Source organism: Panonychus citri, unplaced genomic scaffold (assembly GCF_014898815.1).
Source record: "Panonychus citri isolate SS breed McGregor unplaced genomic scaffold, ASM1489881v1 Contig00101, whole genome shotgun sequence".
In the NCBI taxonomy this organism is placed as follows: Eukaryota; Metazoa; Arthropoda; class Arachnida; order Trombidiformes; family Tetranychidae; genus Panonychus; species Panonychus citri.
The window spans coordinates 321,709-346,653 of record NW_026515506.1 but is presented as its reverse complement, the minus strand read 5'-3'; the positions used below and the strand labels follow the sequence as shown (position 1 = coordinate 346,653).

The window sequence follows — 24,945 nt, the reverse complement described above, 5'->3', positions numbered from 1 at the left end:
TTTAATTAATTTACGGAAATTGATCAGTTAAATTTTTAATTTTCGACTAAATTACTCAAATATTTAACTGGTGAGAATTTCGATCAATTAACTTTATCCAATTTGTATCATTTTGTTTGTTTATTAGGAACATTTGAACAAATATAATTAACTATTCTTTTGATGTTTAATATAAACATTGAAGTGAATACAATTAATATTATTTTGGTTGAAAGGGAACAATTAAATTTAATTGTTACGATGAATGAATAGCAGTTGAATTAGTTGATTAGAATTTAGTTTTTTTCAATAAATGATCCAGGATTATTGATTAGATTTAAAGAAGAAACTTTATTTTGATTGTGAGATTTGATTCTTAATCAATATTGACAATTTAACAATTTGTTTCAGGAAAATAGTTAATCATTTGAAAACTTTTTTCTAGGAACTGGATTTCAATTGACGGTAATTTTTGGCTGGAAAGTTCAATTGACTGAGAAATTCATTCATTTCTCCATGTAAATTTCGAAACAATTAAATATTTGTCATTAATTATTAACGATAATTAAATTTATTAATTGAGAAAATTGACGAAAATCGAGAATAATTTTTTCAACGGTCCCTCAGAATGGGCGTGGCTTCGTTTGTTTATTTCTTCAATTAAATTGTCATGATTTACTAATTGTTGAAGAAAATGTTAAAATGACGATAACCAATGATGTTCATTCAAAATCCGATATTTCTCATAGCTCCTGGTGATAGTTGGTGATCATTGGTGAATAATCTCTGGGGAAAAGTTCAAGAGGTAAATTTTTTTGTTCCAATCCAGTGGCAAGTTGATTAATTTTATTTTCTTTATTTTCTTTTTATTTTCTCTATCAGATTGGATACAATTTACTTCTAGGGAAGATCAGTTCGTCAGATCGTTTTTCTAAATTGCTCAATGGTCATTGGTGGTGAATTTTTCCTTCGTGATTATCTGAATCGGGAAAAAATGAGACGATTGATTTTATTGAGAAAGGACCAACACCAAAGTCATTCCCTCGTCTCTTAAAATGAAGTCACTGGAGAGATAGTTGTAAATACTAAATTAATCGATGGAATTTGATCTCTAACAACATGATCAGCAAGATCATCGACCAAATTGATTAGCCAATGTTGCCAGACGAAAATTTTAAGGACAAAACCTCGATTCTCTTGATTGTTGACTCATAATCGCCATAAATCAGAGATGAATAACTTTTTTAATCTTATTACGATTAGATCGTGATAATGACTTTTCACCATCGGTAATTAGAGTTGCAATAACTTTTAAATGATTGTATTTCAATTTCTTCTTCTGGTGAATCAACAATTTTGAAAACAGTTCCAACTCCATTTTTCATATCAAGCTCTGGAATCATTGATGATGGATAATCAACCCTGAGAGTTTGTAACATTTAAAAAACGTCAAGAAGATTTTCATCATGGGTAACAATGGACACATAATTGTGGATTACTTGAAGTTCATCATGATTTCCTTTGCTGATTAACTGTTTCACAACTAAAGACAATCTAATTTATCATAATGATTACCATTCACCACTAACTGATTCCAAATAGCCAACAATCTGAACAATTTCTCAATGAAAACCTGATCAAATAAATCCAGAGAGAACCATATTGACCATCATCATCACAATCAACTGCCCACTAAATTGTTACAAGATGAACAAAAAAATTCTCATTTGTAAACGATAATATGATCAATATTCTCATTGACTTTTATTGTAATTGCGAAAATAGATTAACCCTTTCAAATTATTCAATCCAATAGATGGAGATACTTATGGAAGATTATAAATTGACAGAGATTTTTATTTTTCTCTATGTAAACATCACAATCATGGAGCAAACTCAAGAGTTTCAAGTGGGTTGGTTACTGTTTTTGGGTTGAAAGAAAACAAATTGTTTATATTCAATGTTTAATTACGAAGATTAAGTCTTCATTATCTAACATATAACATCACCATCATCTTTATTCAATAACAATTATCAACAATTAACTATGTTCCCAGTGAAGAAACAACATTTCCACTAAAAAAGATTCAACCATAAATGTAACTACTCAAAAGGTAACATTGTTTATTGGAAACAATCAATTCGCAGCCAAGATTAGTGTTTGTTACTAATTCATATTCTTATCAATCATGATTAGTATCTTGATTTAATTTCTTCTCTCTTATATAGTAATTTAGTGATCATTTCTCTCATTTCATCTTTATTTCCAAGACAATTAACTTTTCCTCCACAATCAAACATTTGCTCTCAATTTTTTTCCTCTCTCCATAAAAGAGGTTGTTATATTTTCTTCATCTGTGATTACTTATATTTCTGTTCTCGATTAATTGATTTTAATTAACATCATTCTCAGCAATGGATTCTAGTATGGTTGATTTAAAAGAGAATAGAGAATTAGATGTTAATTGTCAAATCGATGGACTTTTAGACGATCCATCAACTACTGACCAACCTTTGGCTATTAATCCTGGAATTGATTTCCAAAGAGTAACAGTTACAGGGGAAGATGATACTTACCATCCAACAACAGTAAGTTAATTTTCTTGTTAATTTAAATCAATTAATTGTTCACAATCCACAGGAGAAAAAAAAACTAATCATAATTGTGACGAAACAAAAACAATTAGATTGATTTTCATTTGTATGTCAATTTTGTTTTCAACTCCAATTTCTAAATCATCCTTACAATTAATATTCAACCAGTTTTCCCTTGACTGTTACAAATAATGTTAATTGTTGTTAACCACAATTTAGACTATTGGGTTAATTATTATTTGTATTATTTGTTGTCAATTGTCATTATTTTCATATCATTTGGATTATTAAACTTAACTATTTTGTTACGTCGTTTCAAATGAAAGTGTCACCAAAATTGATCAGTTGAATAGCTGAATTTGTGTTCGTTTTAATTGGTTTTTCTGTAGCAATTAACTTGGTTTTTCCAATGAATTATCGTAAATCCATTACTCATATTAAACCTCTTGAAAATCTACAGGGTAATGTTGAAGGATTGGAGAAAATTTTTGAAAGAGCTTTGAGATTACGACAGAAATACATGAAATTGGCTCATCAATCATTTCCCAGTTTAACTCGGCGCTTCATCAACCCCGATGGACCAGAAACAAATGAAATTGAAGAATGGGGTAAATTGTAACCTAATCTAATTATCACCAATTAATCAATGAAACAATTTCCATCACGTTAATCCGGTTTCTACACTATTCTCATTAGATTATATCTCTGTCTCTCTCCCAATCTTTCATTTCCTTGTTTTCCCTGTTGCTAATCATGTTTACATCGATGTACATGATGATTAACATAATTCCCTAATTTAATTACATCAACAGGTTACAGACTTGGTAGTTATCGTGTTGGTTGTTTCAAATTGATTATATTCTGACAATGATGATAATGATCCTCTTTATAATGGATACTAATTGTTTGTTTCCTTTTCTCTATCGGTAATTTAATCTGTCAATTGGTTTGGTGGTGTGTCTCTTTCCCTCTGTATCATATTAATTAGTTCATTACGATGTTGAACCTCAAACAATTAAGGAACCATGGAATATACCGATTGCTCCTCCAGCTAATTATTTTCTTAAAATGGATAAAGGTATTTGTCAGGTTTATCGAAGTCGCGATGAGATGGACAAAGGTCAACCCATTCGGTATCCGTTTCCGTCTCTCCATCAATTCATTGATGATATGAGAATAATTTGTGATATGATCACCGATGGACCATTGAAATCATATTGTTTCCATCGATTATCTTACCTTTCATCTAAATTCCAGTTACACGTTATTCTCAATGATAAACGTGAACTATCCGCTCAAAAGGCTGTTCCTCATCGGGATTTTTATAACATTCGTAAGGTTGACACTCATGTTCACGCGGCCTCATGTATGAATCAGAAACATTTACTCAGGTTCATCAAGAAAACCATGAAAACATCACCACATGATCTTGTTTGCTTGGATTCACAAGGAAAACCAATGACACTTGAGAAAGTCTTTGAATCTCTCAACCTGACATCTTATGATCTTTCAGTTGATATGCTGGATGTTCACGCGGTAAGTTGATCACAATTAACTTCTTTATTTACCTTTAATCACAATTAACAAAATCCTCTAATCATAACCAATTAAACCTCGAAGGTAATCGAGAAAATTACCCAATCGATAAACTTTTATTTTTCCTAAAATAATAATTTTCATCGTTAATCATAAGCTTAACCCTTTCATTTGATATTCATATTTACAATCAACTTAATCATGATGATACAATTGATTCAATGTAATGATGATGATGATGATAATCAATTATAATCAGTCAGCAGCTCTTGACAAATTGTCACTGTTTTGTTTTCCAAACAACAATTGAAACAAATGATTAACTTTTTCTCTATTGAGATTATTTTACCTTCTTCTTGTACCCTCAGATTAATCAAAGTATCAATAGATTAAAACAATCAAGGTAATTCTTATAATCCAAGTTAATTAGTGAAGATAATTTTCTCAATCTTATTCCAACTAATTATCTCTCATATAATCTATTAATCACCAATGTTTAAGAAAAAACAAATTCTCTGTGTCTATGGAGTTGCAATGATGGAGATGATCCAAGTTTTCGAGCATTTTGATTACTGAGCGATTATATTTATCTAATTTTTTTCTCTCTCTTTGAGCATCAATTATATCAAGATGATATTCGTTCTCATTTTTTTCTTCATCATCATCTTGACGATGAAGATAATCAGCTAATCTGTCTTATGGTTATTGTCAATTCTGATCATCATCACAATCGTAATCAACTTATTTCAACAAGTTTGCAAATGACAAGGACTCCAAGTGTTTAAATGTTATATTTACAAATCAATGAGAATCATTGATTATGTTTATCTCTCTATTATTAATTGTTGTCATTAGTTGATGATAATTTTATATATACATATCATCATTATGATGATGATATAATTATGCAGCATATTTGTTAATCATGTTGTTTTTGTTTATAAATAAATGATGATGATTAAGTATCAACATGTATCATAATTGTAATGATATTACAATTATGATGATACAATTGAATTGAATTGACAATTTGATCATTTATGTGTGTAAGAAAAAACCTTAATTCAGTTGATGATCAACTAGTTCTAGGAGGTTTAATTGTTAATGTAAACATTGTTGAGATTGTAATCATGTCCCAACTAATTAACTAACTGTCATCTCATCATTAGGAAAAATATGATAACTGTTTTTAATTTTTTGGGTTAAAAAGTTGAGCTTTTTAATTTTCTATGGCAACTGAATTGTGATTTAATCAATTTAAGCTTTTTTTAGACTCATCATCATCATCGTCATCATCATCTATCATGTTAATCATTCATCAGAATTTATATTAATCATAATTAGTTTCTATTCTTAGCAATTATCTTAATTCTCAAATTATCATTGAAGGATAAACGTCAAGTTAGAAAGACAAACAAATCAAAGTTTAAATTGACATTTTCTTGCTGGTTTGGCTCATCTAATCACAAAACAAATCTAATCACCAACTTATCAACAATTAACTAATTGTTTACATTGATTTTCTTTACAGGATCGAAATACTTTTCATCGATTTGATAAGTTCAATGCTAAGTATAATCCAATCGGTGAAAGTAGATTGAGAGAAATATTTTTAAAGACTGACAATTACATTGGTGGTAAATATTTTGCACAAATTTTAAAGGTAAATTATCAACAATTAACGTCCCAATAGGATTGTTAAAATGTTAATTAGTGTATTAGACATTCTAATCCTTAGTCCTATGCTAATTAACAATTGAACTAGTTTTCTTTTGGGTTTGGATTAACGTTGAACCTTTTCAAGCTAATCCATTTTCACGTTTACCTGATGCATTCATTTGATTAAATTGTGTGTTGTTGATTGTTTTTAAATTGTTTCATTAGGAAGTTGCCAATGATTTAGAGGATAGTAAATATCAAAATGCTGAACTACGATTATCAATTTATGGTCGTAAGATTGAAGAGTGGGACACTTTGGCCAAATGGGCGATCACACATAATGTTTACTCGGATAACATTAGATGGTTAATTCAAGTTCCTCGACTTTAGTAAGTATATCAAGAGGAAAATTTTAAATTCTATTCGTTAATTGTTATAATCTATTTTCTCTCTCTAGTGATATCTATAAATCTAATAACTTGGTTCCAAATTTCGAGCAAATTTTAAGGAATATTTTCCTTCCCTTATTCGAGGCTACAAACAATCCCGAAGCTCATCCCGAACTGTTCAAATTTCTTACCTATGTAACTGGATTTGATTCGGTTGACGATGAAAGTAAACCCGAAAACGCAATAGTCCACAAGGGAATGCCGCTTCCTAACGAATGGGATTCCCTTGATAATCCTCCGTACAATTATTACTTATACTACATGTACGCCAACATTTGTGTCCTAAATGCCCTTCGAAAGTAAGTCGTAAGAAAAAGTATCTAATACAAATGAGTATTAATTTTCTTCCCAATTGTTACCTTTCCGATAGAGAGAGAAACCTGAATACTTTCGTATTAAGGCCACACTGTGGAGAAGCAGGTCACATTCAACATCTCGTCGGCGGTTATTTGTTGAGTGAAAACATATCTCATGGACTTTTACTCCGTAAAGCTCCAGTTCTTCAATACCTTTACTATTTGGCCCAAATAGGAATCGCAATGTCACCATTATCAAATAATTCCCTTTTCCTTAAATATCATCGTAATCCTTTCCCCGATTACCTTTTCCGTGGTCTTATGGTATCACTATCAACTGATGATCCACTTCAATTTCACTTTACAAAGGTAAAAATCCTAATCAATCAATTCTTTATTCATCTTTAAACCATAAATTAACAAAAAAAACTATTATTCAATCAACACAGGAACCCTTAATGGAGGAATACAGTAATGCAACTCATATTTGGCAATTAAGTAGTTGTGATATGTGTGAATTAGCCCGAAATAGTGTTCTAATGAGTGGATTTCCCCTGAGGGTAAGATTTTATTTTCTATTCGACGGTAAAATGTTGTATTCCCTATTCCTTTACTTGTTGATACCTTTTAGAAAAGTTTTAATCAACTTTACTTGACAAAAATTGTTCGATCTTTGTGTCTCCGTCACGATCGATCATTTCAATTTTTCATAAACAATATATATCTCCTTTTATTATTATTATTATTGGAATTAATTAATCACTAGGAGCATCCCTCAACGCAGGTTAAGTCCCATTGGATTGGCCCCGACTACTCAAAAGAAGGTGTCGCTTGTAATGATATAACGCGAACCAATTTGCCCGATGTTCGAGTTTGCTATCGATATGAGACTCTGGTCGATGAATTGTCTAATATTTTCCGAAGTCGAGCAACACCAAGAAGAGATCGATCAGCGTCGACTGTCTGAAAATGACCACAATTAAGCTAATTGTCAATCTCTTTTCATTTTTCTCTCTCTCTCTCTGACTTTCTCTTTCTCTATCTGCTGTTTGTGTGTGTAAACTATTATTGTCACTAAAATTAAACTTTTAAGACAAAAAGTACAAATTGATTGATTAATGTTATGATTTTAAACTTGCAAACTGATTAAAATGCTTTTAATTGTTTAGTCTAAAAGGTGAAAATTTTTTCTCTAAAAGGTTCTAATTTAAATGAACCGATTGATGTTGTTCGAGAAACTTTAAGTTGATCATTCCAAAGATTCATTGGAATTATTTCCATTGATTTTATCAATAAGTTAGTTTTGGTTAATTGTTGCTCATTTTGTGTCCAAATTATTGCGAGTTTTCTGATAGTCGAAATTTCATCGCCTATGGCTAGAAAACTGATTATCGAATTTGGGTTTAGAGGGACAAGTTCAGATCGACCAACGGCAGTTGAACTTGTGTCGTCGGTGAAGTTGACTGTAAGCTGCCCCTTTGAACTGTCAACCAATTCAGGGAATTGGCCTAAATTCAGTGATACTCTGAAATGGTAAACACAAAATGGCGCATTCGCCGTTGTAAGTAGGAAAAACTTTTGGCTTTTCTTCAACATCCTCTGATTTTCCGATCCAACGATAGCGCAATTTTCCCCATTCTCCCCGCAAAGGTAACAATCACCCGATCTGAACTTTTCGTACGATTCACAGCCGAAAGATATCATTCGACATCTTTGTGCCTCAAGTGATTCTGCCCAGAAAAGTATTGACCTTTCGTGATTACAAATTCCAGCTCTTTGGATCCCATTTTCAAGTCCAGTATTCAAGGCATCAACATTATCCTGGTGACAACCTGGTTGAGCATTTCCACCATTTGGATAATAGTCTAAATGACCAACGATCTTTGCAGTACCAAAACCAAAGGGATGAAATTTTCGAGGTGAATTTGTGTGAATCACCTCGACGAAATTGGCATCGCTACGGTCCAGTCTAAATCGAGCGGGCATATCCTCGAAATAGGGCTTAGCTGGATCAAGTCCGGTGATTCGATCGAGATTTTTTATCACAGAACCAGCATAACCAACCACATGAGCACCAAGCGAATGACCAATCAAGTGAAAATTCAAAGGTGACAATTTGTAAATTTTCATCAAACTCTGAATGAATTCAGCAATTTGAGCGCCCACAACTCGAGTATTAGCAGTGGCCTGTACATACCAAGTGGTCGCACCTCGACCCCAATCGACAAAAATATAATTAACTTTACCATTTGAATAGATGGCTTTCCTTAATTTAGCAAACGCCACCTAAATGTAATCGGAAGAAATTTGAAACAATTAAGAAAATGTTGATTTAAGTTTGACGAAAAACTCACAAAAAAAAATCAAACTCATTTAAACTGATCAATTAGATTACCTTTTGATATTGTCCAAAGAAATTGTCATAATAATATCCATGAGTTACCATAATTACTTTAAATTTTGGATTGAATTTACTTCCAGTAACATTATCACTATTAACTAATTGTGGTTCAATTTGATTCGCATCGGTGAAAAGGTAAAACTTTGTCCCAATCGCCTCAGGATCTTCCGGTGTAAATGAAAGTGGCCTATTAACTGGATGCCAAACTTCACGGGCATTGAAACAGCCTAAATTGTTGAAACATTTAGACCCTTGGAAAACTAATCAGAGACAAGAAACACAACACAAGAACAATTAGTAAATTGTTGAGAGAGAGAGAGAGAGAGAGAGAGAGAGCGAAAACTAAATTACCTTGAAGTCTATTCAATCTTAGATAAGGTAAAATTATATCGAAAATTGTTGGAACAGTTTTGTTGGTAATCAAAGCGGAATCAATATTATCACAATTAAGAAGAAATAGAAAAAGAAAAAAATTAGTTAATTTCATCATGATTATTGTAAGAATTTGTATATTTGTTGCTCATCAATTGAATGAATGGTCAACTATGGACAAAAACCTCGTGCCAAGTGACCAACTGACCAAGAAAAACCGATTCGATTCTAGTTGAACAAACTAAGGAAAAGATCAAGAGAAACTTATTGGTAATTAACCATTACTATTGGTAAATCTTGGTGTCCCAATAGGATTGGGTAAAATGTTAATTAGTGTAAATAACTAATCCCTTACTGATGTTAATTAAGCTGATCTGGGTTAGCGCTGCAATTTTCTGGCCTCAGGGCTAATCCATTTTGGTTCTTTAGTTGGATGAGAGGTTGAACATTGTTTTTATCTTACTTTTTCTGTTCTAATTCTGTAAATAATCAACTGTTAATAATTAGTTCAAAGAAAATAAAATGAATCGTTGACAATAATTATTCATCTTTGGAATAATAATTTCCTTCCATCAGCAACTAAGATTTTCCAACTATCTTCTAATTAGAATAAAACAAATCGCTGAAAATTTTATCTTCGAATTTTAATAGAATAGAAAAAAATTTTTCGATTGATTGATTTTCTAAAAATTGATTAAATGATCACTCGATTCGTATCAACGATTTAAATTAAATTCTTTTAAATTTGAACTTGGCGCTTAATTCGAATTTGACTCCACCTTTTCGTCTTTTCTCTGAGCCATGAAAGAGAAACTTAAGCTCCGCCTTAAAGGGTAAGTTACGTCACTTTTGTTAGTCTTTTCTTTTATTCAATTAATTTAATTAGACCGCTTGTTGAATTTAATTAACAATCAGTAATCAAGGATCTGATTCCACCTTTTTGATTGTTTAGACAAATTGTTCTTTTTTTCTTCAATTGTTTTCATTCCGTTAATCATCATCATCTTGATCATATTTCTTTTCTTTTCCTTCTTCTTCTCCTCCTCATCCTCATCCCCATCATCCTTATCCTTCTCAACCTTTATATCCTTTTTGTTTCTCTGGTGTTTTTTTAATGAATTTCGGTTTTCTGCTTAATCCATCGCAACACCGACAATTTAATCTTTACCATCATCTTCAGGTTAACAGGTAACCGGCAGGTAAAACATTAACTTTCATTGCTTTTCTATTATTCTTTCTACTTCATGTTACTCATCTCATCTCATCTCATTCTCTATATCTTTTGTTTGTATTTTTCCATCTCTTTCTCTTCTCTTTCTCTTCTCTCTCTTTTCTCTCTTTTCTCTTTACCCATTTTGTTATTCCCAGAGCAAAATCTGTTATAACTTCTTCTTTCTCTCTTTCTCTTTCTTTCTTTCTATTCTTCTCTCTTTTGTCTTTATTACCTTTTAATTGATCCACCTTGATTAATTATATTGTCTCTCTATCTCTCGATTAGTCTACACTGTCCACATCTAATTTTTCTTTGGAGTTTATTAGTGATCAATGAGATTATCCAGAGAGATAAATATGTAAATATAATTTCCATTCTCTATTCTTTTCAATTGAATGTCTATTTTTTTGATCTGCTGGTTTACTCAATCTTCTTACCTCTCTAGTTGTCTTTCTTTTTCTCTGTCTTTTTTTCTTTCCTCTGGATGATTGTGTCTTTTTTCTCTTTTTAACCATTTTATTCTCTTACTCTGTCTTTCTTTTTTTTTGTTTCTCTGTCCTACTAACTCTCTCTCTCTCTCTCTCTCTCTCTCTCTCTCATTCTCTTGCTCGTTCTCTTCATCCTCTCCTGTGAAGCTGAATTGAATATTTTTACAACCAGATTAATGTTGCTGATATATTTCAATTAAGATTTTATTTAAATTGTTTCTTTTTTTTCCCTTTCTTTTGTTTATTTTCTATCTCCACCAAGTATTCTGGAATATATACTCTGAATGATCTCGATAAAAATCTGACCAATTTACCATCTTCAAAGCCGATATTGATAACAGAGTGTTCACTCATCATTGGAAACTGAAATTATACTCTCATTATTGGACAGCAACACTTTGTCCTTCCAGATCGGAGTATTTTCAAAAAAAATACTTGTTTTCTGTTTTTCGTTTATTGAAAAACACAAAGCATAAAGAGTGATATCATTAGTTAAATTACCTTCAAATTAATTTATTGTGAACATTACTTTAGAAGCTAAGAGAAAACAAATAAGTCTATTATCCCAAAAGGACCCGTGAATTTTTGGACTAAACAAATTTAATTTATTAAGTAAGATTTTCATCATAAGATTTTAAACCTCTTTCTGTATCGAATTAATTTCTCTTTTACTAATAATTATTGTATTATTTTACGTTCTTTCTTTTCATCTTTCTCTTTCTCTTTCTCTTTTTCTCTCTCTATCATTCTTTTCCTTTCCCCTTCTTTAGGTATCGATTATTTTTTTTCACATTTACCTACACGGACATAGAAGTTATTAAAATGGCAACTACAGTTGTTGATCCAAATAAACCACTCGATGGCCCCTCTGTAACCCTTACCATACGTTTAATAATGCAAGGTAAGGAAGTTGGCAGTATAATTGGTAAAAAAGGTGATAATATAAAAAAATTTCGTGAGGAAAGTGGTGCCAAAATCAACATATCAGATGGTTCCTGTCCAGAAAGAATTGTAACTGTAACCGGATCTACTGAGAGCATCCTAAAGGCTTTCTCTTTGATTGGTAGAAAATTTGAAGAGTTACATGAACCCTGGAAAGATGGTCAAAGTGGAACCAATCCTGTTACCCTTCGTTTAATAGTCCCTGCTAGTCAATGTGGCTCTCTTATTGGTAAAGGTGGTGCAAAGATTAAAGAAATCAGAGAAATAACCGGAGCTACTATTCAAGTTGCCAGTGAAATGTTACCTAATTCAACCGAAAGGGCTGTTACCATTTCGGGTAATTCAGACTCAATAACCAAATGTATTTATCAGATCTGTTGTGTGCTGATGGAATCACCGGCTAAAGGAGCAACTATACCCTACCGTCCTAAGCCGGCAATGCCTCCTGTCATTTTTGCCGGTGGTCAAGCATACACTTTACAAGGCCAGTACGCAATACCTCATCCAGATCTTACCAAACTTCATCAATTGGCCCTTCAACATGCTCCCCTTTTACCAGGTCACAATGTTAATACCGTTAACCCACAGGCTTTAGCAACTTTAACAGCAACCAGCTCAATTAGACCGGTTGCAGCTACCACTTTAGCCACAACTGGTGCAGCAACTACCGAAATGGCAATACCTAATGACCTTATCGGTTGTATAATTGGTAAAGGAGGAGCAAAAATTAATGAAATCCGACAACTATCTGGAGCTGCAATTAAAATATCTAATTCAGAAGAAGGCTCTAAGGACAGAACTGTTAGCATTACTGGTACACCCGAATCAATCAATTTGGCCCAATACCTTATTAATACAAGGTGAGTATAATAACTGCTCTTTAACAGCATAGGAGAACCGGACATCGCTTAATCCGACTGAAAATCAATTTCATCATCATCTTCATCTCTATGTCCTCCTTTAAACAACATTATTCATTTTGCCTTTTCCCTTCTCATCTAATTCACACACGCTCTTCTCTCTTTCTCTCTCTCTCTCTCTCTCTTTTTCTCTCTTCACTCTTCCTGTCTCTCTTTCATTCTCTCTCTTTCTCTATCGTTCTCTCTCTCTCTTCTCTTCACTCTTCCTCATAAACACTCTCATCTGAACCTTTTCTCGATCCTGGTATCAAAAAATTCACATAAAATCAAACACAAAAAAACATCTTCCGCAAATCAAATCTCTTTTCCAAAATGTTCCCACCATTCTGTCAACTGTTTAACAACAACAGCATGGAACTGCATCAAAACCTGACCCTAGATCCATCCTCTAATCCAACATCAAACGCAGCGACAACCCTCACCATCAATCCACTTGCAATTCCCTTAACTCAACTGGTGAAACCATCACCTTTGGCTTTGGCAGTTAACCCAAATGCTGCGAACCTATTTGACCTCAACAACTTCTCAAGTCAAACATCTCGTATGAAACCTATGAAATTAAAAGCTGGAACTCAAGGGATGACAACTACACCCGGTATTGAGACCAAAGCTGATCGAAAGTTCGCTCCCTACTAGAACTTTAGCTAATTTAGAAATCAGAACTTTAATTTGTTCTCAATTTTTTTCTCTCTCTCTCTCGCCAAACTAAACACCGATATTATCATAGTCACTACACTTGACACAACATTTTAAGACAGTTGAACTACACTCAACAATAGCTTCATCTCATTCAGACTTTTAACATTGACTCCTAATCTAATTAGGTTGACAATTAAGTTTTAGCAGTTCGTTTTCATCACTCTTTTTGCATTTATTCATTCTAATTAAACCAGAATTTTTATCTCAACTATTACCCAAAGTAAGAAAAATCGATAAATCCAATCGACAAACAGAATTTATTGCTGACTGCATTTCTCTTTGTCTATCAAGACACAAAATAATGATAACGATTGTCAAGCGATGATAATAAATATTAAATATTCTGGCAAACTGATTTAGTTGAATTTAAAACTCGAGTATCATTGTACCATATTTATCAGAGATTATAATTCTTGGCAAACCTCGAACTGCGAAACTCAATTGTCACCTAAATAATTTGCATCCAATGCATAAACCGGTATCTCAATAAGCGGTTTCATAAACATTTACAGTTAAATTGCATATACTCAATTAGCCATTTACTTTTTTTCCCTTACAATTAATCAACTCTTCAAACTAACGTAAATCACTTGGATTTCAATTGTTTCCGTTTCTCTCTCTCTCTCTCTCTCTCTCTCTTTCTGTCTCTCTCTCTTTCCCACTTTTCTATCATCCTTTTCCTTGAACAGTATTCAAAATGCCCAGCTCCCTTTTTTATGGAAAAGTATACCAACAAAGTAAGCAATTTACTATTTAGATGATTGATAAATATTTGTAAATTTTATTCTAATTGAATTTTTCTTCTTTTCTTTTCACCATCTCTGAAAAAAAAATCTTCATTGGATTTGGTTATTTTTGTTTGATTGTCAATGGACTTTCAATATCTCTCCTGGATTAATATTAACTCTTTGACAGATAAAACCACGGCGTCATTTACTTTATTATTGATCACTGTTCATCATTTCTCTCTCTCTCTCTCTCTCTATCTATCTATCGTCATCATCGCTACTATCTCTCATTAACGAAACCAAAGAGTACTAAGGAAGAGCGATCAATGTTGATTATTTACTTCGTGTAATTGGGGATAAAATTCAACGACGTTGCCACTGAGGTTTTCTCTTTTTTTCAGTTTTTCTCTAATTGTTATAAAGATGGATGATTACTGATCATTTCAACATCGATCAAAACCAATCAATTTTAAATTGATCGATATCCAATGATCAATCGAAACAATCAACGGGCACAAAAGTTTTTTTCTTAAAAATTCGCTCGATTTCAACAAAAAATAAGAGAAAGATTTAACTTTCATAATTCTGTGATCGCTTTATTCAAGATCAGATATTGGAGAGAATTGATCATGATCCATCCTTGGTTTGGATTATTTTAACCTCGTAAATTGTTATATCGAAATTTAAACCTTTAAGATTAATTTACAGAGAGCAAGTGGCAACTTTCGTGACTTTTATCCTCAAAACTTGACAATTTATCATTGAAAAGAAGTCTCTATTCTTTATTACTCTTTGGGATACACTCATTGAAGAAATCAAGTGAAAACTTAACATGCGATCCTCATCATCTTCTCACGAAAAAAAATTCGTAACGAAAGTTCAAATGAAATGAAATTGTGAATTATTTGAATCACAATTAATTTCCTCAATCCCGGTGGAAGATGAAGATGAAAAATGACCATGGACCGTTACCTTGACCCTCTTTAACTCTCTCTCTCTCTCTTTCTTTCTCTCTCATCTTTCTTTCACCAAAATGTTAAATTTCAATGAATCAGGTTTTAGTAACTGTAAAAATTTTAATCTTGAAAGTGTTTGTTGTCAATTTCACCTAAAAATTATTTGCATGTCAATTAATTCACATAGATTATCCCATAGACTATGCCCGATATTAATACTCTGTCATCATAGTCTATGTCCATTCATTGTTATACTTTCTCTCTCTCTCTCCATAGATTCATTCAACTTTAATTTAACTCTCTCTTTCACTCTCTCGCCTATTCCCCTTGAATAAATTAATTGTTGTTTTACAATTAACTAAATGTCGTCCTTGTTAACCATCGTAAATCTATTCGCATCCTTGTTTTAAAATCACAATTAATGGTCAAATTATTATTGTTAATGTTATCATTTTAACACATCAGCTTAATAATTGCGCCTTAATTACTTAATCTCAAAAACAGTATTTAATTAGTTTAAATCAATATGATTAAAATTGTCAAATCAATTTATTTGAATATAAACAATCTAATCTCATCTAATTTTTTTCTTCTTCTTCTTTACCTTCACTCTAATCATCAAGCTTGTTAATAATTATTGTTATTGGAACAGATTATTAATTAACCTAAAAATTGATTAACTTTCTATTCTCTTGTTTCCTTTTCCTTTTCTTCATCTCTCTTCTCTAACTTGATTTTATTTAATTAAAACGATGAGCCTGATGATCAATTGATTAATTGTTATTTTCTAAAAAAAGTTATTCTTATTATTATTTCTCTTTTTTTTTCTTTCTCCAGAATTAATTGTGTTGAATTGAATTGAATTCTATCGGATTGTTATCATAAAGCACCAAGAGTTTTAACAAAGAAAATGGCATGGAAAGGAATCACCAAGAAGAATCCGATTAATTAGAAAAGAAAGAGAAGAAAAATTAAAAAAAAAAGAAAGTTAATTACTGTGAATTGTGATCGATTATTACTTAAGAGGATAATTCCTGGTGTATATGAGAAGAAGGCAACCAATTGCAATTGCAAAGAAATTAACCAAAAGTAAAATGATAATTTCTGTTTTTTTACAATTAGAATTACAAATGATTAAATTGATAAATAGTTATTGTTAAAAGCTCTAACTCCATTCACTGTTGGATTAAAGAGATTCGTCTTATGAAAAAAGTTTAAATCGATTCCTCATTGATTAATTTTTGGAATCTCAATCATGATAAGTGAATGATAATTTCTCAGGTAGGAATTTATTATTTCCAGGACCAACAAAATTGATGAGAATATAAGAATCGTTAGTTTGATTGATAATTTCAGTGGCGAGTGTTGGTCATTCACTGAACGTTGAATTCCTATTGACTTGCAGTTCGAAGAGATCGAAACTTCGGTTGGTGTTTTACTTGAAATATCTCCAAGGGAAAAGAGATTATAATGTTCACCTTGATGATGGATTTTTGCTTCCTTCCGATTGACCTCTTGCGATAAGAATTCTCAGTCTCCATGATAATCGGAATTACGAAACTTGGTAACATCCAAGCTGAGCCTCGAAATGTTACTTGATAACTTTTTGGTTAAAATCTATGTAAAGATTTTCGATAATCAATAGTATCAACAACAATTCCATGCACTTACTAATGATGAATTCTGATAAATTGTGTAAAAATTTTCATGATAGAAACTGAATCAATCTTTTTAACTTTTCACAATTGGAAAAAAATTTTGTTCCAAGCAAATTGTACAACCAAAACATTGGAAGAAGAAACAAAAAAGTAACATAATCAACTATTCGTTAAGGTTTAAGTTAATTGTTTGGCTATTTAATTACAATAATTAACTCGATTGACACTTAACAGATTAAATCCTGTCTCTTACTTTAAGTGCTCTTGAATTTGATCAATCAACTCACAATCAAAGTGATTAACTTAAATTGCGTAAAATTTTCAAGTTGATTAGACTCTTGAATTAACTTCCTCTGGAAAGTATCAGTAAACAATCATAATAATAATCTTGTCATTCAACAATTAAGAAAATGATCAAAACAATTCAATCAAACAAACTATCTCATCTATGACAATTAACTTACAGCAATCAAAGTAAATTATCAGACTAATCAATAAACAATCAGCAAATCAAAAAGAAACCAAAAGAAAAGTAATCAACATAAATATTTACGTTGATCACAATTAACTTTGTTATTAGTTATTTATAAACAACAATATTGGAGTAATTTGTTAATTAGACAACAAAATTATCAATTGAACATTCAATTAACTCAATTTTTTAGTTAATTCAATTATATTGACCATGTAACTGAATCAAATTAATCAAATAAACCAACATTGACTTTCTTGCTTTTATCAACCAATTTGTTGGTTTTTTTTTCTTGATTAAATTAATTATTACTGATGATGATTGATAATTAATAAAAATATGAGTGATATTAGACAATTAATCTTGACACAATTGTTCCGGTCATAATTATCTACAATCAAGAAGATAATTGATTAACCACGAAAGCAAAAATTAACTAATTGTAAGAGGGTAATATTGTATTGAGAAACAACAAAAAGTTGCTCAATTTATTTAACCAAGTCCAATAAAAAGCAATTAACAATTAAATTAATATTAATTTTCTGTTGTGTCATCACTTTAATTACAACAACGAATCAAAATAAACGAAAATCAAAACATTGTAACAATTAAGCTGAACCAACGAAGAGCAGAAACAAAAAAATCACTCATTTTATCAACAATTAATCAACTATGATCATAAATAACATGATTGCCACAATTTAATGTTGTTTTATCAACCTAACCCTAAATTGTGATCAATATAACTGAATGATTAACAATTTGTAGACAGTTAATTATGATGAAAAATGAAACCAAATCATTGAAAGCAAAGGTAAAACAAAATCAATAATAATAATCGAGTAAATTTAGTTTTCTCAATGAAATATTGATCACATTTGCCAGGATAATAATGATTATTAATTAGTTGAGCAATCTCATTGATAAATTGCTACGGAAACTAGTTGTTTCCGGTTAATCATAGTAATCATGAATAGTAATTCATTTTTTTGGGTGTTAGCTGAATTAAAGTTAATCATTTTAATGGTTGAGACTTTTTTGTTTTTCTGGACAGAAAATGATTCTCATTGATAAAACAAGTCACACAATCAATTTTGATTGTGAAACATTTTCATCATCATTACAATCAAGATACACACACACTCAGGGTATTATTAGGATTTCCAAGGTGTATTCCAAATGATAAATCATCACGAACATGAGAGTTTATTATTAGCTTTGATTGTTAATCACTTTTTTTGGGGTGAACACAAAGACTTAACCCTTTAAGAATTGATTTTTTTTCTCTTTGATTTTGTTGAAATGGTTTCTTGTTGTAGTTGATTGTTTTTAAAATAAGTGATTAATTGTAATAACTGAAATCGCAATGATCCGAGGATGGATTCCTTTGCACGTGGGATTGAGTGTTGAATTGTTGTAGTTTTTGTTGTTATTTGATTGCAGTTACAAACTTTTCATCTCGTTACTTTGCATGAGCAATTTGTTTTTGTGGATAATGTGGTTTTGAGGGTTAGTATCATTAGTGAATTTTCAGGTTAGTGATTTAATTGTCTTATGTTTAGGGGCAAAAATTAAAATAATGAATTGATGAGTGAGCGAGAGAGAAAAAGAGAGAGATGAGGAATGAAATTTAAAATTAGTAGATTTTTGATACTTTTCTTTTGTCTTTTATAGCTATTGCTTAATTGTTATTTATACTAAAAAAAATTTTCTCTTCTTTTTTCTCCTTCTAGAATTGAATATCTAATCATAGCTTTAAATTTTCGATTGCGATGTCAACAGGAAAACAATTAGAACTCAAAAGAAGTTTAATAATAAGTCTCTAGTTCAACCCAACCACCGGGTTTTCTTCGGATTATGAATTTTCGAGCCTCATCATAGACGAGAATTAATAAAGCAAATGGCATGGCAGGGAACCACCAGGAGAGTCTGAGCAATCAGAAAGAAATGTTAATTAGATTGATTGTACTAAATTTTTGATCTAAATTTTCTTACTTGAGAGGGTATAGTTTAAGAACGACGTCCATTCCCGGTGTGTATGAGAGAAAGGCAGCCAAGGCAGTTTCGAAAAAGATTCCAAAAGTTAAAGCGTGATTTCTGTTTACAATTAGAATTGAGTTTGGGTAATGATTAGATTTTATATTTCAATGATCAGATTAAATAGTCATTAGTTTGAATAGAAATTGGATCAATGAGATTCTTACTTCATTCCTTGTTGCATTAAAGAGTTTCGTCTTGTTTTACAAACAATCAAATCGGTCCATTGAACGATAACAATGGCGACGAAAAAGGCAGTGTGACAAGTGTATTCTAATTGTTTGCGAGATTTGTATGTCTAATAGAAAGAAATTTAGTTTTTTGAGAGGAGAATTAATTTTTAATTGTAAAGAATTTAAAACTAAAATGCTTACCCATTCTTGACCATAAGAATCCACGACATCGTTGATAGCTTTTGAGTCCCAGTCGTGACGGATACCGAAAAGGAACTCGGGTAGGAATCCATTTTCAGCCATGATAACAAAATAGGTGAAAAATCCCGCAGCAGCCTGAATGAAACCGATTTGACCATAAGACATAGAGATAAGTCTTTCGTTGACAAGTTTATCCTTATTTGGATCACGAGGTTGACGTTTCATGATATCACTTTCAGCTTGTTCGTAAGCCAATGAAATAGCTGGAACCATGTCAGTACCCAAATCAATGCAAAGGATGGTTACAGTTCCCAAAGGAAGAGGGATGTTGAAAATTATGAAGAATAGGAAAGGTGAGATCTCGGGAATATTACTGGTTAAAGTATAAGCGATTGATTTTTTAAGATTATCGAAGATAAGTCGACCCTCTTCAACACCAGTCACAATGGAGGCAAAGTTATCGTCCAATAAGATCATGTCAGCAGCTTGTTTACTAACATCAGAACCAGCGATTCCCATAGCAACACCAATATCGGCTTTTTTAAGAGCCGGTGAATCGTTGACACCATCACCGGTTACAGCTACAATGGCACCTAATCGTTGACAACCTTCAACGATAATCAATTTCTGTTGGGGAGAAGTTCGAGCGAAGACAATTTCCTTGTGGTATTTTAGCACATCGTCAAGTTGTTCTGAAGTAAAATCACGAAGTTCACCTCCATGAACAACTGCAACTAAAGCTTCACGAGGATTAACCTGATCAACAGGTATTCCTTTTCTAGTAGCAATATCTTCAACTGTTTCATGGCCATCTGAAATGATGCCAACTGATTTGGCAATTGCTTTGGCAGTGATTGGATGATCACCAGTGACCATAATAACCTTGATACCAGCTGAACGGCACTTGGCAACAGCATCAGGAACAGCAGCTCGAGGAGGATCAATCATAGAAACAAGTCCAACAAAACGTAAACCACTCAACGGGAAATTTGCCTCATCAGGATCAAATGAATATCCATTTGGATATTTATCTTTGGGTAGAACAAGATCACAAAAACCGATAACACGCTCACCAAGACCACCAAGTTCAAGGTAAGCATAATTAAAAGCTTCTTTCATTTCTGCGTCTAAAACCTTTTCTTGGCCATTGATATAAATGGTTGAACAACGTTCCAAAATCCTTTCAGGAGCTCCTTTCATACACAATAAGTAACCCTCATTCTTATCTTGATTTTCGTGGATGGTTACATGATACTTATTGGTTGAATTGAAAGGAATTTCACAAATTTTCTTATTCTTTTTCCGGTAAGCAGCAACATCCCCACAGGCCAATTCAAGGCATTTAAGAATAGCAGATTCAGAAGCATCTCCAGCAGTCTCTCTAAATTTTTACATATAATCAAACAGATAAACAAATAAGGGAATAACATAGACAAAAAGAGACACAATGAAATGTGAGATGATCAAACATTGAAATTATATGATCAATTCAAATTACCTCTTCAAGATGGGAACATTTTCTTGGCCTCCCTTGAAATCAGCTCTACTACACAGCATACAAGCTCTGGCAAGAGCTTTCCAACCAGGAGATGATTTATCATACGATAAACCTGAGAGGAGAAAAATTTTCAGATTATTTGTTAAGAATTGAGATGAGATTAAACATAATTATTATTGTTAGTATTATCTTATTATATTGGAGAAACATATAATCAAATATTAATATTCCATTAGATCTATTTTGGTATATCAATAGTAATAATATATGTTTATCTTAACTGGACGCATTTGAATGAGAAAGAAAACTCTTTCATCTAAATTATCGTGAGAATAAATTACTTTAAGTAATCTTTAGAATCAAATAACGATCAAAATACGTACAAAAATATTATAATTGAGATAAAAATCATCAACCATAATGATGATGAAAGAAAGTTGAGTTTGAAATATTGAATATGAAAAAGGATTTCCGAATTAACTAATCACCGAATGTTAATTATATTGTAATTGATGATGAAAGTAAAATTGATGCTTAACAAACCTATTAAAATAATAATAATAACTAAATTTAAGGTCAATTGATTTATGATATTTGATATTGATGATGATAGTTTCTGATTTAATGTGAGTACTGTAATTAAAATATCATGTGAAAACTCATTAAAAAAACATTTCATCTCAAATAATTCACTAGTCAATATCATCAATAGTTAATTGTTTGGATGGGAACAGAAAGTCATTATCATTACCTGATTGATCTTCAGTTGTATCTGCTTCGATAATGTGATTATCGAACCACATATGGGCCACTGTCATTCGATTTTGGGTTAAAGTACCAGTTTTATCAGAACAAATTGTCGAGGTTGAACCAAGAGTTTCAACGGCTTCCAAATTTTTGACCAAACAATTTTTCGAAGCCATTCTTTTGGCAGTTAAGGTTAAACACACGGTAACGGTGGCTAAAAGACCTTCGGGTACATTGGCGACAATGATACCAATTAAAAAGATAACAGCGTCAAGCCAATTGTAGTCAAGGAAAATTGCGATAATGAAAAAAGATATTCCAAGAAAGAAAGCGACTCCGGTGATTATGTGAATAAAATGTTCAATCTCACGATTGATTGGTGTTTGTCTTGTTTCAAGACCTGAGGTTAAATTGGCAATACGACCAAGAACAGTTCGATCTCCAGTTCGAATGACAATACCAGTGGCAGTTCCTTCAACACAATTAGTCGAGAAAAAGGCAAGATTACGAGTTTCCAATGGATTGTCATGGGTTTTTTCGGGACTTCGAGTTTGTGGCTCGGATTCTCCGGTCAAGGAAGAATTGTCAACTTTACATTGGTGAGAGGAGATAATCCTAATATCGGAAGGAATTCGATCACCTCCTTTTACTTCAACAACGTCACCAGCAACAACCTCTTCCGCTGGAATGGTCAACTTTTGACCATCACGTATAACCAAAGCATATTGAGGTACCATACTTTTGAATGATTCCATGATGGCTGAACTTTTGGCCTCTTGGTAATATGAAAATACTCCAGTGATAAAAACTACAACTGCTAGTACAATACCAAGATAAAGCTGAAATAAAAATGGATTATTGGAATACGTTTCTTACATTTGTGTCAATCATGTTTGATCAATGAGCTGACAAGAAAGAGGATGAAAAAAAAACTTACATTATCAGGAGACGGATTATCCTGAGTAGAAACTGAAATGGAATAAGCGACAAAACATAAGAAGGCACCAATCCAAAGAAGCATAGCAAATCCTTCAAAAAGTTGTTTGCAAAATTTGACCCATTCAGGGGTCGTTGGTGGTGGGGTCAGAGCGTTTCGTCCATCGCGCAGTAAAACAGCTTTAGCTTGAGTTGAAGTTAACCCTTTTACTGGGTCAGTTTTAAGACGAGAACACAATTCCTCAAGAGTAATGATATGATCATCCTAAGATAATCAGATAGATAACAAAGACACATACACACATGATTAGCAATTGAAATATTATGCAATCAGTTCCGTTTGTAGTTAAGTTGCGAGGCGAATATGATTTTGATGATGTAAGAGAAGAGTAGATTGTAAGTGTTGATATGAAAATGATCGTGAAAATATTCAATGAAAATAAAGTAAAAATGATGATATAAAACGAAATACCATTGATAATAAGAATAATTGATCGAAAAGAGAGAGTAAAAAAACAAGAAGATGATTCAGGTCAATTGACGGAGAAACAAATGCTTGGTTAAGTAAACTTCCTGTCGACAGTTATTACGGAATCATTATCTTGAATAAAAAACTTACCACTTCAAGTTCTTGTTTGAGTTCATCTAAATCGTTCTTTTTCTTGGTTTTTTTCGAAACATTTTTCTGTAAGTGAGAGAAGAGAAAATAGTTGATCAAAAGATAATTATTGTTTTGATTATTATCATAAGGATGTGAAAGAGGATGAGAACCTTTGACAAGAATAAATGAAGAAATAAAGTAGAATCTAATAGCAAACAGATACAAAGAGAGAGGAGAATACCTTCAAGAGAGAAAGAGATAGAGAGAGAATAAACAATCAATTGATTAATTAGAAGAATAGAAATGGCAATAGAATCATGGAAACAGGTTGAGATACACAATAAATGTGGATAGAATTAAATTTTTTCTCTGTCATTTGGATTTTTAACTGTGCAAAATTACTTTTAGAAGGCTTAATTTGAATTTAATCCAAAAAAAAAGTTCGATGGTAATTAATTTGGGGTCAACAGATGACTTGAGACTATGAAAAGTTACAAAAAATTCTAACGGATACTAATTAATAAATAATATGATCATATTTGATGAAAATGTTAGCAAAAAGAGTTAAAATCTTAGTAATTATCGCATTGGTGTGGCTTAAATTTAAACTAGTCAGTGATAGTCGATCTCAAATTTGGTTACTTTTGAGATCGACTAGTTTGGTTTTATTGAGCAATGGGAAAAGTTTATATAAAAAAATGGCAGACTTACCTTTGCATTTGCATCCATTGTTAGTGTTGTTGTTGAAGATGATTCTTGCTGATTTGTTGATTGTTGGTTCCTTTGATGGTCAGACAAGGTATGTGAATAGAAAAAAAAGACAAAAAACAATTAATTAATTACTTAGCAATTACTTAACTAAAGAAGAAAAGAACTCCTGAAGTTCTGAGTTCCGATTGAATTAAATGAAGATTTTACAAGAGAATTTGCGAAAAATCGATTGCGCATGCGCGTCAACATGCGCATCTTTATTAAAAAGAATACTTTTAATTTCCAACTTGTTGTCTAAATTTATCTCCATCCAGAACAATGTAATCCAAATTTTCTTAGCTTTAAAAGTTACTCAATTCTCGAACGAAGGTGCTGCCATCTAGTGAATTTGATTGCAGTCATTTGGTCGAACCATTTTTTTTTCGAACAACTTTTTTGAAGAAAAAATTAAGTTGAAACAATTTTCATTAATTTAAATTGTTTTCTTTTTGTTTTCATTGTTAGACTATTTTCAGAATTCTTTCTGGTTATTCATATGATATTGAGATTTTATGATTTATTGATGTGAGTGTGTGAATGTGAAGAGATAATGAGGAGAAATTGATTTGTTAATTATTACTGAATTGGAATTTTAATTTAATGGTTAAACAATTTGAGGAATTGGATAACTCAGATAAT

At 31.8% G+C, this 24,945-nt stretch overlaps 4 protein-coding genes across 14 annotated transcripts; 2 read left to right on the top strand and 2 right to left on the bottom strand.

Moving 5' to 3' along the window:
• Window positions 1-641: 641 nt before the first annotated feature.
• On the top strand, window positions 642-7,682 carry LOC128388714 (AMP deaminase 2-like). 5 transcript variants are annotated; one of them, XM_053348157.1, is made up of 11 exons: window positions 643-784; window positions 862-2,093; window positions 2,393-2,568; window positions 3,035-3,182; window positions 3,563-4,110; window positions 5,642-5,773; window positions 5,995-6,158; window positions 6,227-6,517; window positions 6,589-6,883; window positions 6,964-7,074; window positions 7,281-7,682. In XM_053348157.1, exons 3-11 carry the CDS (start codon window positions 2,395-2,397, stop codon window positions 7,479-7,481), a joined length of 2,064 nt encoding a protein of 687 aa, XP_053204132.1. In that variant the 5' UTR covers window positions 643-784; window positions 862-2,093; window positions 2,393-2,394; the 3' UTR covers window positions 7,482-7,682. The 5 variants fall into 5 exon arrangements, with proteins under 5 accessions (XP_053204133.1, XP_053204132.1, XP_053204131.1 ...); XM_053348156.1 differs by having other exon boundaries at window positions 644-784; window positions 2,209-2,568; XM_053348155.1 differs by having other exon boundaries at window positions 644-784; window positions 2,177-2,568.
• Window positions 7,528-9,717, bottom strand: LOC128388716 (pancreatic lipase-related protein 2-like). The gene is made up of 3 exons (XM_053348159.1): window positions 9,267-9,717; window positions 8,910-9,175; window positions 7,528-8,800 (listed from the first exon to the last, which is right to left on the bottom strand). Exons 1-3 carry the CDS (start codon window positions 9,403-9,405, stop codon window positions 7,685-7,687), a joined length of 1,521 nt encoding a protein of 506 aa, XP_053204134.1. The 5' UTR covers window positions 9,406-9,717; the 3' UTR covers window positions 7,528-7,684.
• Window positions 9,718-10,152: 435 nt separating this feature from the next.
• On the top strand, window positions 10,153-16,446 carry LOC128388718 (poly(rC)-binding protein 3-like). Of its 7 annotated transcripts, none has more exons than XM_053348164.1 (5): window positions 10,153-10,475; window positions 10,786-10,858; window positions 11,251-11,600; window positions 11,759-12,790; window positions 13,201-14,231. In XM_053348164.1, the coding sequence occupies exons 4-5, from the start codon at window positions 11,811-11,813 to the stop codon at window positions 13,484-13,486; spliced, it is 1,266 nt and encodes a 421-aa protein (XP_053204139.1). In that variant the 5' UTR covers window positions 10,153-10,475; window positions 10,786-10,858; window positions 11,251-11,600; window positions 11,759-11,810; the 3' UTR covers window positions 13,487-14,231. The 7 variants fall into 7 exon arrangements, with proteins under 7 accessions (XP_053204139.1, XP_053204138.1, XP_053204140.1 ...); XM_053348163.1 differs by having other exon boundaries at window positions 10,153-10,486; XM_053348166.1 differs by lacking the exons at window positions 10,786-10,858; window positions 13,201-14,231 and adding exons at window positions 14,239-14,286; window positions 16,071-16,446 and having other exon boundaries at window positions 10,155-10,486.
• Window positions 16,447-17,814: 1,368 nt separating this feature from the next.
• On the bottom strand, window positions 17,815-24,452 carry LOC128388713 (sodium/potassium-transporting ATPase subunit alpha-like). The gene is made up of 9 exons (XM_053348153.1): window positions 24,268-24,452; window positions 23,575-23,640; window positions 22,957-23,220; window positions 22,024-22,858; window positions 21,273-21,384; window positions 19,775-21,155; window positions 19,568-19,698; window positions 19,359-19,460; window positions 17,815-19,292 (listed from the first exon to the last, which is right to left on the bottom strand). The coding sequence occupies exons 1-9, from the start codon at window positions 24,283-24,285 to the stop codon at window positions 19,172-19,174; spliced, it is 3,030 nt and encodes a 1,009-aa protein (XP_053204128.1). The 5' UTR covers window positions 24,286-24,452; the 3' UTR covers window positions 17,815-19,171.
• Window positions 24,453-24,945: the final 493 nt, after the last annotated feature.